Source organism: Mobula birostris, chromosome 18, assembly GCF_030028105.1.
Source record: "Mobula birostris isolate sMobBir1 chromosome 18, sMobBir1.hap1, whole genome shotgun sequence".
Lineage (NCBI taxonomy): Eukaryota > Metazoa > Chordata > Chondrichthyes > Myliobatiformes > Myliobatidae > Mobula > Mobula birostris.
In genome coordinates, this window is record NC_092387.1 from 56,269,831 (window position 1) to 56,285,721 (window position 15,891).

Sequence of the window (15,891 nt, forward strand, 5' to 3'; positions counted from 1 at the left end):
ACCTACATAGGCCAGCGACAGGCTCTTCAGCCCTCCCTGGCTGTGCCGGACACAAGGCCAATTTAAGCTGCACATCTGTGAGGATCTGCAAGGACTCTTAATTCTAAGTGAAATGCTCCAGCTGAGTTTAAAATGCACATCTGTTAGGATCGGTGAGGGCTATTTCGTTCTGAGTGAGATGCTCCAAGTGAACTTAAGCTGCACATCTGTTAGGATCTGCAAGGACTCTTTAGTTCTGAGTGAAGACTATCAATGCACCAGAAGCAATCCAGGGAAATGGAAATGGCAGGTGAACTAGGGAAGGAGAGAATTTGGGAAGGAATTCCATAACTCAGGCATTTTGGCAGCTGATGGCACACCTGCCTATGGTGGAACAATTAAAATACTGGATGTACTGGTGTTAGAATGGAAGCAGTGTTTGGATAGAGTCATAGAGCACAGAATGTACAACATTACTGCACAGTACAGGCCCTTCAGCTCGTGATGTTGTGCCAACCTTTTAACGTACTCTAAGATCAATCTAGCTGATGGAAGGTGTATGGTTATGCGCTTTGGTAGAAGGAATAGATGGGCAGACTATCATTTAAATGGGGAGAGAATTTGAAGTTCTGAGATGCAACAGGACTTAGGAGTCCCCATGCAGGATACCCTTAAGGTTAACCTCCAGGCTGAGTTGGTGGTGAAGAAGGTGAATGCACTGTTGGCATTCATTCCTAGAGGAATAGAGTATAGGAGCAGGGATGTGATGTTGAGGCTCTATAAGGCACTGGTAAGACCTCACGGAGTACTGTGTGCAGTTTTGGGCTCCTTATTTAAGAAAGGATGTGCTGACGTTGAAGAGGGTACAGAGAAGATTCACTAGAATGATTCCGGGAATGAGAGGGTTAACATATGAGAAACGTTTGACCACTCTTGGACTGTACTCCTTGGAGATTAGAAGAATGAGGGGCGGACTTCATAGAAACATTTTGAATATTGAAAGGCATAGACAGAGTGGATATGGCAAAGTTGTTTCCCATGGTGGGGGAGTCCAGTACGAGAGGGCATGATTTAAGGATTGAAGGGCGCTCATTCAGAACAGAGATGTGAAGAAATTTTTTTAGTCAGAGGGTGGTGAATCTGTGGAATTTGTTGCCACGGGCAGCAGAGGAGGTCAAGTCATTGGGTGTATTTAAAGCAGAGATTGATAGGTATCTGAGTAGCCAGGACATCAAAGGTTATGGTCAGAAGGCGGGGGAGTGGGACTAAATGGGAGAATGGATCAGCTCATGATAAAATGGCGTAGCAGACTCGATGGGCCAAATGGCCAACTTCTGCTCCTTTGCCTTATGGTCTTAACTCTTCCTTCTAAATAGCCCTCCAATTTTTCTATCATCAAATTTGCCTATCTAAGAGTTTCTTTAATGCACCACCCCTGGCAGTGTACACCACACACTTCCCACTCTCTGTGTAAAGAACTTACCTCTGACATCCCCCTTATACTTCCCTCCAATCACCTTAAAATTATGCCCCCTTGTATTAACCATTTCTGCCCTGGGAAAATGTCTCTGGCTGTCCCTTCATTCTATGATTCTTATCATCTTACACACCTCTGTCAAGTCAGCTCTTATCCTCCTTAGCTCCTATCTTCATAAGAGGCTCTCTGGTCCAGGCAGCATCCTGGCAATACGCTTAGAGTTCCTAGAGTAGTACAGCACAGAAATAGCCCTTTCGGCCCATCTCACCCCTGCCAGCATTTCATAACATTCGCCCACTGGTACCAATGCTTTTTGCATTCATTTGGCCCTTATCCCTCTAAACCTTTCTAATTCATGGATTTATCCAAATGTTGTTGTACCTGCTTCAGGCTAGAACCAGAAGTTTATGCAAGTTAACACAACTGAAGGTTGGATTCTAAACACAGGAGATTCCGTGGATGCTGGAAATCCAGAGCAGCGCGCGCACACACACGCACGTACACACACAATGCTGGAGGAATACAACAGGCCTGGCAGCATCTACGGAGAGGAATAAAGAGTCGAAGTTTCTGATGAAGGGTGTCAGCCCGAAACGTCGGTATGTTATTCCCCTCCAGAAATACAGCCTGACTTGCTGAGTTCCTCCAGCATTTTGTGTGTGTGTGTGTGTGTGTGTTACTGAAGGTTGAATCCCACTGTTGGCGAACAGTGGCAGCCAGCACTGTTCAAACCAACTGTAGTCGCCCTTTCCATTCCCCTTATACCGGGAACTGGGTTCTGGTAAAGCATACACCAGTGAGCTTGCCTGTCTAATTAGAGACTGAGATTGTTACAAGCTGTGAACCTGTCCCTGTAGCCTGTGAAGAATAGGAACATTACCATCACATTAGTACCACTCTGTGATTAAATGTGATGTTCCGACAACCTTAATCTCTATAAATCTGCAAGTTCAATGTGGGTGGGAGTACTTGTTTAAATTGCAATGTTAAACTTAGTGTCATCCAACGTCATTCTGTATTGATTCAACCATCAGTGAGTTGTGTATGAGTGCCGTTAAAATGCCGTTAGTCATAGTTTATAGTTCCTGTTTTTATCTCCTCTGTTCCCCCAGCATCACCATGCTCCACTGGAATTTAAGAACTACAGAATCAATTTCACATTCAACAATCCTTGCAGCTGGTCTTCGGTACCAAGTGATCCCTGATGTTTCAGGGAGCTCTGTGGTGAGATTGATAGCTGTGTCACTACACCCAGTGGCCATTTTATTAGGTACCTAATAAAGTGGCCGCTGAGTGTATGTTTGTGGTCTTCTGCTGATGTAGCCCATCCACTTCAAGGTTTGACATCTTGTGTGTTCAGAGATGCTCTTCTGCACACCACTGTTGTAACATGTGGTTATTTGAGTTACTGCCGCCTTCCTGTCAGCTTGAACTAGTCTGGCTATTCTCCTTTGACCTCTGTCATTAACAAGGAGCTTTTGCTGCCGCTCACTGGATCCTTTTTTGTTTTTCGCACCATTTACCATAAACTCCAGAGACTGCTGTGTGTAAAACTCCCAGGAGATCAGCAGTTTCTGAGATACTCAAACCACTCCGCCTGGCACCAACAATTATTCCACGGTCAAAATCACTTGTATTACACTTTTCCCCATTCTGATGTTTGGTCTGAATAACAACTGAACCTCTTGACCATGTCTGCCTGCCTTTATGCATTGAGTTGCTCCCACATAATTAGATAATTGCATTAGCAAGCAGGTGTATGGGTGTGCCTAATAAAGTGGCCACCGAGTGTTCGCCCAGTCCATTTTCCCCTAATCAGATGCTGTTTGCTTCTCCCTGGACTAGTTTCCATTAATGACTTCAGTCCATATTTGTAAAGCATCAGCGGAGCAATCAGTGCTGTTGGACATCTCACAAAGAGCGTTGTCCAACAAAATGTCACATCAGGCCACAGGGGGAATGTCAAGGCAGAGGGACCAGAGAGAGAAAGAGAATTGAAGGACCATTTGGAACAGAGGAGGAGAGAGTGAGAAAAGGAATTCCAGAGCCACACAATGTGGGCAGCTCAGGTGGTACAGATGTCTGAGATGGAGCCATCAAATCAGGGATGTCGAATCAGAATTAGAGGGTGACTTACAGATAGACGCAGAGTAATACAGCACAGGAACAGACCCTTCATTCCAGCTTGACCATGCCGACCAAGTTGCCCACCTTAATCTCATTTGCCCACACTTGACCCATGTAAGACCATAAAACATCGAAGCAGAATTAGGCCATTCAGCACATGCAGTCTGCTGCACCGTCCAATCATGGCTGATTTATTATCCATCTCAACCCCTTCTCCCCCTTAACGCCCCAGCTAATCAAGAAACTATCAATTTCTGCCTTAAATATACCTAGTGATGTGGCCTCCACAGCCGTCCGTGGTAATGAATTCCACTGATTCGCCACCTTCCACCTGACGAAATTCCTCCTCATCTCAGTTGGAAAGGGGCATCTCTTTATTCTGAGGTTGTGCCCTCAGAACCCAGACTCTGCTGCTGACAGAAACATCCTTTCAACACATGCAAAATGCTGCTTCTATGGAAAAGAATAAGGCGCTGCATCAGTCCATTAAGGGTCTCAGTCTGAAACATCAACTGTTTACTCTTTTCCATGGACGCTGCCTTGCCTGCAGCATTTTGTGTGTGTTGCTTTGGATTGCCAGCATTTGTAGATCTATTCATGTTTGAGAAACATCTTTTCTATGCCTGTTCTGTCCAGGCCTTTCAATATTAAGTAGGTTTCAATGAGATCACCCCTCTTCCTTCTGAACTCCCACTTGGTCTCAGTCCAGATCCATCAAACGCTTCTCATACACACCACCATGTCCATTCCCCCCCACCCCCCAACCCAGACTCTGCCACTCACCTAACCACTGCAGTTAATTTACAGTTGGCCATTAACTTACAAATTTACACGTCTTTGACATGTGGAAGGAACTGCAGCACACAGGGGCCACACGCCGCCAGGGTTCATCAGGAGTGGTCGATATTTTTTTGAACCAAGAGGCTTAGTTCTGAGCTGCAAGGTTTTATAATTCTACTAGACAACGGGGTGACCCGTTGGGGCACCCTTTGAGAGAAAGGTACTGCAGTCTGATGTGATGTGCTTTGGAAATTAGAGAAGAAAAACTCAGTTTATTAAAGAAGAAAGACGCATAGCAAGACAAATATAGCTCCTCTTCGTTTAATGAAGGATACTTTTGATGACAATATTTCTGGTTGATCTGAAGTATACTCTAACATTTTCATTTGTTTTTCCCCGGCTTAAAGCCAGATACAGCTGACCAAGCTGGAATACTGGTTTCTCCAGATAAACCAACACATTCTCCATGGTTTGGCCTTGTACCTTATGTATAGTCACAGCAAAGCGTGACTGTATCGGGAACTGGCTCCGCTGAAGAGGGACATCTTCCCCTTCTGATAAATTGAGAGTAATTCTTGGGATCATGACTATGTCATTTTTGAACGCACCAATGTTTATCTTTGCTACGATGAGATTTTCGTGCAGTTCGTCCACCATCATTCACGTTCTGTTGCAAAGCCTCGGTGGATCCAAGTTCCTCATTAAAATGATGGGAGATAACCTCTTCAATTCCAGTTTATGTGGTGGCTGCTGTGAGCTTCGTGAGGTGCTGCTGAGGCTGGCCGTGTGCATGCGTCGTGGTTTCCATTAAAGCTGGAATCGGCTCAGGTTGTGGAAAGTGGGGCCTGTTGATTGACGAGTGAGCAATTTTATACGAATATATAACCGTGAATTTTGCATGCATTCTGTAAGTTAGCACATTTTAAGTTAATTTAGTCAAAAAAAGTGCCGTTGTAATGTACCATTTGGGCTAATTGGAGGCCACAAATAGACAAAGAGAGCATGAGAATTTTAGTAGTATATAGATTTACTGTACACAATCCTTGGTTTCTTGCTCAGAGCTATCCCCATCCAGTTTCCCTTTCTCTTCAATAACCATCTTTTTTACTCAGCAAGCTGAGTGCAGATGTTTGGTATCAAAAACATTCTGCACCTCCTTCATATAACTGTCCCCACGCCATTGAAACTGGATCTGGTTGCTCCCAAAGAAATGGAGAGAGACACAGAGATATGCCTTTCCTTTGAGCAGCATGGTCCAGGAACCCTGCAGTTCAAAGTAAATTTATTACCAAAGTATGTATATCTCACCTTACACTACCTTGAGATTCATTTTCTTACGGGCATTCACAGTTGAACAAAGAAATGCAACAGAATCGATAATAGACTACATACAAAGACGGGCAAACAACTGATGTGCAAAAAAAAGACAAACTGTGCAAGTAGTAATAATAAATAAACAAACAACTAGCAGATAGATAAGTAGATAAAAAGATAAATGGACAAATAATACTGAAAACGTGAGTTGCAGAATTCTTGACAGTGAGTCTATAGGTTGTAGAGTCAGTTCAGTGTTGAGGTGAGTTAAGTTGTCACAGTGGTTCAGGAGCCTGATGGTTGAAGGATAATATCTGTTCCTTAACCTGGTGGCTGATGAAATAACCTTTGCACTCCATTCTGTCTTACAGGAACCCCAGTGAATCGAATCCCAATCATGGCAAAGCAAGTGTTAGACCTGTACATGTTGTATAAACTGGTCACAGAGAAGGGCGGACTGGTGGAAGTCATCAACAAGAAGATCTGGCGGGAAATCACGAAGGGTCTCAACCTACCTACCTCAATTACCAGTGCAGCCTTTACACTCAGGACACAGTGAGTACCAGTTGCCCAGAGGGGAGACATGAGACAGCAGATGCTGGAATCTGAAGCAGCCAACAATCTGCTGGGTGAACTCAGAATCCGAATCGGGTTTTTTATCACTGGTCATATGTTGTGAAAGTTGTTGTTTAGTGGCAGCCGTATGTGAAAAACATCAGATATCACTATAACACACACAAACTGCTGAAGGAGCTTAGCAGGTCAGGCAGCACCTGTGGAGAGAAATAGTCAATGTTTCAAGCTGAGTTCCTTCAGCAGGACCAGATGAAGCAGGCCTGATGAAGGGCTTTGGCCTGAAAGTTTTCCTGTTTATTTCTCTACATAGTTATAGCCATCTTGCTGAATTCCAGCATTTTGTGTGTGTTGCTGTGAATTTCCAACATCTGCAGAATCGTTTGTGTTAAACATTACAATAAGTTACAATTTACTTAATTAAATAAGCCAATCGTGTGAAATGGGAGTAGTGAGGTAGAGTTCATGGCCCATTCAGAAATCTGATGGCAGAGGGGAAGAAGTCATTGCTGAAGTATTGAGGTTGGCTACCTCCTCCCCGATGTTAGTAACGAGAAGAGGGCATGTTTGGCGGTGAGAGTCCTTAATGATCGATGCTACCTTCTTGATGCACTACCTTTTGAAGATGTCCTCGATGGGAACTCAGTATGTATGTCGAGTAGTGTCTTTTGGGCGGGGGGGGAGCGGTGGAAGGTGGGGTAGGAGTGAAAGGAATTGCAATTGATGCAAGATTCTGGTTCAGGAGTTTTGATATGAAAGGCCGACGCATCCTTAACCCTCCAAAGGTTTTGCTCAACCTGTTGAGTTCCTCCAGCGGTTGGTTTGTTGTTTCAGCTGCCCATGGTTCACCTGGATTTTCACGGCATGGCCGGTGAACCAACTCAAGCCAAAGATACAACATGGTACCTGTCACGTGGGCAAAGGGAAAGGTTTCTCACCATCCGCCCTATCATTGCCACAGAATCCAGAGGAATGAGAGGTATGCAGTTCAGTGGGAGCATCGTGGGCAAGAAATCCAGAGGCTTTATAATTTGATCAGGTAGCACTGAGCCTGCATAATAGCCAGAGATTTAAATTACAGAAAACTGGGATGAAAACAAAACCTGAACTGGAGACCAGATCCATTTGGTGTCTGTACCTAGTGAACTTTGGTATAACTCCACGCCCAGGGATGGCCGACCAGGGACTGGCCCAAGCCAGCTACTCAGTTGTACCAAACAGAGATACGCCTTAAGGGTCTTGGACAGCAGCATAGACAAGAACAGTTTAGAGGGTCAAACGTGGGCAAGTGTTCCAACCCACCTTGCTTCACCTATCTCCTTTCAGCTAGCCTTCTCCCCACCACCCCCCCCCCACCTCCAGCTTTTCATTCTGACACCTTCCCCCTTCCTTCTCAGTCCTGAAGAAGGGTCTCAGCCCAAAACATCAACTATCTATTCACTTCCATAAATGGTGCCTGGCCTGCTGAGCTCCAACAGCATTTTGTGCTTGTTACTGTGGGCAAATGGGGCTAACTTAGACAGGCATCGTGGTCAACATGGACAGACTGAATCGAGCGCCAGTCTTCATGCTGTATGAATCTTCTGTGCCTTCTCCAGCGCTATCACCAACCTTATCAGCTCTGGAGATCTCCCATCTACTGCTTCCTACTTCATAGCTTCCGTGCCCCACATTGCTTGTTTCTACTTCATACCCAAGATTTGGCCCATTGCCTCTGCCTGCTCTGCCCCACTGACCTCATGTCCCTATTCTTAATTTTATTCAGTCCTTTCCTACCTACAGCCATGACCTTTGACATGCTTTCCAACACTTCAATCACTTTGGCCCTGGTCTCCTTATTTTCACTATGGATGTCCTGTAGTCCTGATGAAGGACCTCAGCCCAAAATGTTGACTTTTTATTTCCATCCATAGATGCTGCCTAACCTGTTGAGTTCCTCCAGCATTATGTATGTATTACTCTGGCTTTTCAACATCTGCAGACCCTCTTGTCTTTCAGATTATCATGTATTTCCATTTGTCGGGACTGTCATATGTTGAAAGATTGGAGCGACTGGGGTTGTATACACTGGAATTTAGAAGGATGAGAGGGGATCTGATTGAAACATATAAGATTATTAAGGGATTGGACACGCTAGGGGCAGGAAACATGTTCCCGATGTTGGGGGAGTCCAGAACCAGAGGCCACAGTTTAAGAATAGGGGGTAGACAATATAGAACTGAGTTGAGGAAAAACTTTTTCACACAGAGAGTTGTGGTTCTGTGGAATGCTCTGCCTCAGAAGGCAGTGGAGGCCAATTCTCTGGATTCTTTCAAGAAAGAGATAGATAGAGCTCTTAAAGATAGCGGAGTGAAGGAATATGGGGAGAAGGCAGGAACTGGATACTGATTGTGGATGATCAGCCATGATCACAGTGAATGGTGGTGCTGGCTCGAAGGGCTGAATGGCCTACTCCTGCCTCTATTGTCATTTGCCGTTTGCGCCAGTATCTTGTGTAACTAGAGCCGCCAGTGAAAAGCAAACCACACTAGCAGGGGCATTAATATCACATTCTTTATACCCTGTCCTGGCAGCAGAGGACTGTGTTGGTATTTTATATTGAAAAGGATGGTGTAACCAGAGTGTGTGGAGGGGAAGTATGTAACTCGTGTGCTTTTGTCTGTCTGCAGATACATGAAATACCTCTACCCATATGAATGTGAAAAGCAATCACTCAGCTCGCCTGCAGAGCTCCAGGCTGCAATTGACAGCAACAGGCGCGAGGGCAGGAGGCCGAGCTACAGCTCAGCTCTCTTTGGCTACTCGCCCAGCTCGGGCCCCAGCCTTCTGTCCCCTCCCAAGGTCCACCTGTCATCCATGAACGTCCCTGCCAGCAATGGTACTCATCTCTCTCCAGGACAGATCATCAAGAAAGGTAACTTTTGCTTTTAGATCAGAGGGATATTGGTTATGGGAAGAAGGTTCAAATATGCGAGGGACTTACGAGTCCTTGTGCAAGACTCCCAGAAGGTTAATTTATAGGTCGAGTCTATGATAAAGAACACAAACACAATGTTGGCATTTATTTCAAGGGGAATAGAATATAAAAGCAAGGAGATAATGCTGAGGCTTTATAAGACACCAGTCAGGCCGCACTTGGAGTATTGTCAACAGTTTTGGGCCCCTTATCCCAGAAAAGACATGTTGTCATAGGAGAGAGTCCAGAGGAGGTTCACGAGGATGCTTCTAGGAATGGAGCGGTTAACATATGAGGAGCATTTGGCAGCTTTGGTCCTGTGCTCACCGGAATTTAGAAGAATGCAGGGGAGGATCTCATTGAAACCTACTGAATGTTGAAAGGAGTAGATAGGGTGGATGTGGAGAGGATGTTTCCTATGGTTTGGGTATCCAGAACAACCTCAAAATGGAGGGGTGACCCTGTATGGAGGAATTTTTTTTAGCCAGAGTGTAGTAAATCTGTGGACAGTCTGCCACAGACTGAGGTGGAGGGCAGGTCCGTATGTATATTTAAGGCAGAGGTTGATCATTTCCTGATCGCTCAGGGCATCAAGGGATATGGCAAGAAGGCAGGTGTATGGGGTTGAGTGGGATCCAGGATCAGCTATGATGGAATGGTGGAGCAGACTCAATGGGCTGAATGGCCTAATTCTGCTCCTATGTCTTCTGGTCTTAGGTTGTTCTCCTCCCCTTCCTGTCTCCTTTGTCTCCAACACCCTCCAATATCACGGCTCACCTCCAATAGACCCTCAGTTATTGATCTACAGCAGCCTAAATCCCGGTAGCTTCATCAACCTCAACTCTGAACTCTGAAGAGATTGCACTATCTATGGGCTCACTTTGAAGCATTCTACAGCTCATGTCCTCAGCTATTCATTCATTCGTTCATTCTTTTATTTCTTTATTGATGTATATATTTATTGGTTGGTTGTTTGGTTGTCAGTCTTTGTAGTATTTCATTGATTTTATTTTTGTACTGTGAATACCTGCAAGAAAATGAATCTCAAGGTAGTGATTCATATGGTGACATACACATCATTTGATAATCAATTTACTTTGAATTTTGAACTTTGAACTCTAGAATTCCTGCTCCGATCTCTCCAGCTTAATTTCTTCCCTCAAGATGATCCATACTTGGCCCTGAGACCAGGTCGATTTGGTCACCTCTCTAACATGGCTCAGTATCTGTCGCATTCTTCTGGAGCATCACGTAATACGTGCCTTGTAACAGGTGTGAAAAGAAATATGGGATGCTGCTTTTTTAATGGAATTGGGCTATTATTGTCACATGTACTGAGGTACAGTGAAAATCTTGACTTGCACATTGTCCATACAGATCATTTCATTACAGTGGTGCATTGAGGCAGTACAAGGTAAAACTTCAACAGAATGAAGGATAAAGTGTAACAGTTACAGAGAAAGTACAGTGCTGGTAAATGGTAGATTGTGAGGTCAAGAGTCCATCTTATCATACTGGGGAACCATTTAGTGGTACATTAATAGTAATAGTAATTCCAACTACTTGTTTCCCATCATATTCAGAAATAATTCCTGAGTATTATAAAACCATAAAACATAGGAGCAGAATTAGTCCATTCAGCCTATCGAGTCTGCTCCGCCATACCATCATGGCTGAGTTATTATCCCTCTCAACCCCATTCTTCCTCTTTTTCCCCATAACCTTTGATGCCCTTACTAATCAAAAGCCTATCAACCTCCACTTTAAAAATATACCAAATGACTTGGCCTCCACATCCATTTGTGGCAATGATTTCCATAGATTTACCACCCTCTGGCTAAAGAAATCCCTCATCTCTGTTTTGGGTCGTCCCTCTATTCTGAGGCTGTGTCCTCTGGTCCTAGACTCTCCCACTATAGGAAACATCTTCTCCACATCCACTCTATCTGGCCTTTCAGTATTCGGTAGGTTTTAATGTGATGCCCCCCTCATTCGTCTAAAATTCATTTTGTACAGGCCGAGAACCATCCAGCATTCCTCATATGTTAATCCTTTCATTCCCGGAATCATTCTCATGAACCTCCTCTAGCACAACTTTTTTTTTTAGCTAAGGGACCCAAAACTGCTCACTATACTCCAAGAGTAGTTTGACCAATACCTTATAAAGCCTCAGCATTACACCCTTGTTTTTATATTCCAGTCCTCTTGAAATGAATTCTAATATTGCATTTGCCTTCCTTACCACTGACTCAACCTGCAAGTTAACCTTTATGGAATCCTGCTCAAGGACTCTCAGTTCTGTTTTGCCCTCTGATTTCTCCCCATATAGAAAATAGTCTACCCTTTTATTCCTTCTACCCAAGTGTATGATTATACACTTCCCTACACTATATTCCATCTGCTACTTCATTGCCCATTCTCCTAATGTATATAAGTCTTTCTGCATTCTCCTAATGTATATAAGACTCCGTTTCCTCAACACTACCTGCCCCGCCCTTCATCTTTCTATCATCCGAAAACTTGGCCATAAAGCCATCAATTCCATTGTCCAAATCATTGGCACATAACTTGAAATTAAGTGGGCCCAACACCGAACCCTGCAGAACAATACTATGCACCGGGAGCCGACCAGAAAAGTCTCCCTTTATTCCCATTCTGCCTCCTGCCAGTCAGCCAATTTTCTATCCATGCTGGTATCTTCCCTGTAATACCACGGGCTGTTACCTTGTTCAGCAGCCTCATGTGTGGCACCTTGTCAAAGGCCTTCTGGAAATCTAAGTAAACAACATCCATTGACTCTCCTTTGTCTATACTGCCTGTTATTTCCTCAAAAGAATTCCAACAGCTTTGCCTGGTAAGATTTCCTCTTAAGGAAACCATGCTGACTACAGTCTACTTTATCATATTGGTCCAAGTACTCCAAAACCTTATCATTTCTAATGGACTCCAACATCTTCCCAACCACTGAAGTCAGGCTATCTGGCCTATAATTTCCTTTATTTTGTCGCCCTCCCTTCTTAAAGAACGGAGTGACATTTGCAATTTTCCAGACCTAAACAGAGATAAACTGCAGATAATTATAGATAAACAGGTGTTCAGATGTATGGGTCAGATGTAGCACTAACAATACAAAGTACAAGCACATCCACATTTAGTGATGACACAAAATTATTTGGGCACGTGAGCAGCAACAATAACAGAAAGAGGCTTCAAGGTGTTTTAAAAAATAAAAAAATATATATATATAAAAACAATTTCTGAGTACATTTTAAACATGAAATTGGGAATTGTGGTTTGAAGGAGTCTGAGTGAAGTTATCTTCAAATCTCGGAAAGCTAGTATGTGAATGCAGCAAATGAAATTCAAAGTTCAAAGTATATTTATTAATAAAGTATGTATACTATATACAACCTTGAGATTTATCTGCTTACTGCAAGCCACAAAGCAAAGAAACCCAATAAAACCCATTAAAAAAAGACTGGCAAACTCACAATGTGTGGGGGAAAAAAAAAGAACCAGTTGTCTAAACAATAAAAGCTGAACAGATGACACTCAGAGCTAAAGTGAGTCCACAGCCACGAAGTCAGGTCACCACTGTAGCCGGTCCAGCAGTCTGTTAGTCGCAGGGTTTATTATAGTCATATGCATTGAGGTACAGTGAAAAGCTTTGTTAACATACCATGCAGGCAAATCATTCCATACATAAATACACTGAGGTGGTACAAAAGGAAAAACAATAACAGAATGTATATAGTGTCAACTACAGGGAGACAGTTAAGGTGCAAAGGCAATGATGAGCTAGATTGAGGTACAAGACGTGCATTCAAGAGTCTTATAACAGTGGGAGAGAGCTCTCCTTGAGTCTGGCGGTACAAGTCTCGGGTTTTGTGTCTTCTGTCCGATGACCAGATTGGGAGGAGTCTTTGAATCAGAATCCCATTTGTTATCACTGACATGCTGTGAAATGTGTTGTATTGCAGCAGTAGTACAGTGCAATGCACAGTATATGCTATAAATTACAGTAAGTAATAGAGAGAGAGAGGTAGTCTTCATGGATTCATGGACCAATTAGAAATCTGATTTGCAGAGAAATAGACGCTGTCCCTAAAGGATTTACTGTGGGTCTTCAGACTCCTGTACTGCCTCCCTGATGGTAGTTATGAGAAGAGGAATGTTCTGGATTGTGTGGGTCCTTCATGATAGATGCTGCCTTCCTGAGGCGTCACGTTTTAAAGATGTCCTCAATGGAGGGGAGGCTAGTGCTCACAGTGGAACTGGCTGCGTTTACAACCTTCGGCAGGGTTTGCCGATCTTGTGCACTGGCGCCTCCACACGGGCAGAGATGCGTCCAGTCAGAGTGCCCTCCATGGTATATATGTAGAAATTTGCTAGAGCCTTTGGTGCCATACCAAATCTCTTCAAAGTCCTCATGAAATATAGCCGCTGGAGGGCCTGCTTCATATTTTAATCAATACGTTGGGCCGAGGATTAGTCTTCAGTGACATTGATGTCCAGAAACTTAAAGCTGCCTACCTTTCCCACTGTTGACCGCTCGATAAGAATTTTGATTATATTAGCTGCTTTCCCGCAGTCCTTTGTGCAGGATGATTTAATTACTATAGCGATCGTGTCATACTGCAAGGGCACACCTGCTGTGCACTGTGTACACGAGACTTCTCTGTTCTTAAAGGATGTTACACTTTCCTCAGAGGAAGTGCAGTGAAAATTCATCAGGCTGAGTCCTAGGGATGGTGTGTTTGATGTTCGAAGAGAAATTGAGTTCAGCCAGATACCTTCTCCAGTGTCTAGTAAAATGAGAAGCTCACTGAGACATACAGATGAGTTGGAGGGCCAAATTTTGTCCCATTTCCCAGAGCTGTGTGGGTTGGTAGGCTAATTGGCGACTGTAAATTACCCCTTGTGTGTGGGTGAGTGGTAGAGGGAAGAAAGTTGATAGAAGTGGGGGGAGAATAAAATGTGATCCATTTAAGGGGGTGATCCATCTAAATAGCGTGCGCTCGGGCTGAAGGGCCTGGTTCCATGCTAATATTCAATGGCTGATATTCTGGAATAGCTCAACAAGTCAGGCGCCATCTATGAAAGGAATTCAGATCGAAACATTGACTAGTTACTCCCCTCCGTAGATGCTGCCTTACCTGTTGAGTTCCTCCAGCATTTTGTGTGCAATGCTCAATATTTCCATCATCTGCAGAATCTCTTGAGTTAATGGCTAATACTGTGTACCAGAGCAAACTCATTCAATAGATGGAGATACTGCCCTCTGAGCAAAAGGTAGGGACTTTTTACTACTTAAGTTAATGTCAATATTTTAATTTAAAAACCTCTCAGGTTTTTAAATGCGAACAAGTTTAATATTTGATCTTTAAGATATTTTATTCACAACATTTTTGTTTCATGTCCCGTGTGTCTCAAGTGTTAGCATGTTGACAGGTGTATGGTAGCCTGTTGTTAAGAGTAATAGTTGAGAGACCTAGATTAATGATTGGCTCACATCAGTTTAAACCCCACCAAGGCAATTGAAATTATATATAAGATCCTAAGATGTCTTGACAGGGTACGTTAGGAGCAAGACTAGACTGTTTTGTCTGGATCAACATCTAATTGTCTATTGTCTATTGTCTAATTAAATTTATGGCTAAACTGCTTGTATCTGAAGTCTGCCTTCCCACCTACCTCTGGTAACCTTTCACCCCTTTGATTACCGAGAATTGATCTACCTTTAAAAATATTCAACGACTGTACTTCTACCACCATTTGAGAAAGAGAATTTCAAAGACAACAAGCATCTGAGAGGTAAAAAAGCTCTTGCTTTTTTTTCTCAGCGAGAGTGCAGAGAAGAATTGCGAGGACTAGAACACCTGAACTATAGGAAGGGAGTGTCCAGCAAGGTGCTTATTCTTTAGAACAGAGGGGAATGAAGAGAGGAGAGTTATGACAGGTATAGATAAGGTGGGTATAATAGTCTTTTACCCAGGATAGGGACATCCAAAACTGGGAGGCATGGTTATCAGGTGAGAGGGGAAAGCATGCCCACCTGACCATTGTTTCTGGCAGCTCATTCCAAATCACACTGCCATTTGTATGAAGAAGCTGCCCCAGTCTTCAAGGCAGAAGTGATAGAATTTGCCCACAGACAGATCTCACCCCTGCTGGCCCTCCATTTTCCCAACACCACCCTCCCCATTGCTGTCTCCTGGCCATTTGTTAGGCTTCCAACCCAAATCCATTCCTCGATCCTGATCACAGGAAAAACAGGCTCTGCTCAAACCATGCCTGCCTGCCCTCAGCACTTTGAGGTGTGTGATGGTTCATGGAATCTGACACTCCTTATTCACAGCGATCTGCAGCAGTCTTATCTATATTGGAATAAAGTGCACTTTTTTTTAAAAAAAAGAATGTGTCCTTGGGCCATCCTACAGAAATGCACGGTATGTGGGCCTTGACCTCTGAGTGGAAGTGCTAAGTATTGTCCACAAGAGGGACAGTATGCATGAAACATTCTCTTACTCAGCTGTGTTTTGATGAATAACAGGATTACTCCAGGAGTCATAGATTTATATAACGAAAACCAATCCTCTGGCCCACAGTGAGCAGTAGGTTCCTGGGGAGCGTTGCAGAAGAGAAGGACCTAGGACCACAATACATGGTGGTGAGGAAGACTGCT

The 15,891-nt window shown here is 43.8% G+C and overlaps 1 protein-coding gene across 2 annotated transcripts in view; it reads left to right on the top strand.

The window, feature by feature from the left end:
- LOC140211854 (AT-rich interactive domain-containing protein 3B-like) overlaps positions 1 to 15,891 on the top strand; it is a 250,075-nt gene that overhangs the window by 213,383 nt on the left and 20,801 nt on the right. For both annotated transcript variants that reach the window (XM_072282029.1, XM_072282030.1), the window contains 2 exons: positions 6,049 to 6,232; positions 8,920 to 9,164. In XM_072282029.1, the coding sequence (XP_072138130.1) occupies positions 6,049 to 6,232; positions 8,920 to 9,164 (429 nt within the window). The remainder of the gene's footprint in view (positions 1 to 6,048; positions 6,233 to 8,919; positions 9,165 to 15,891) is intronic.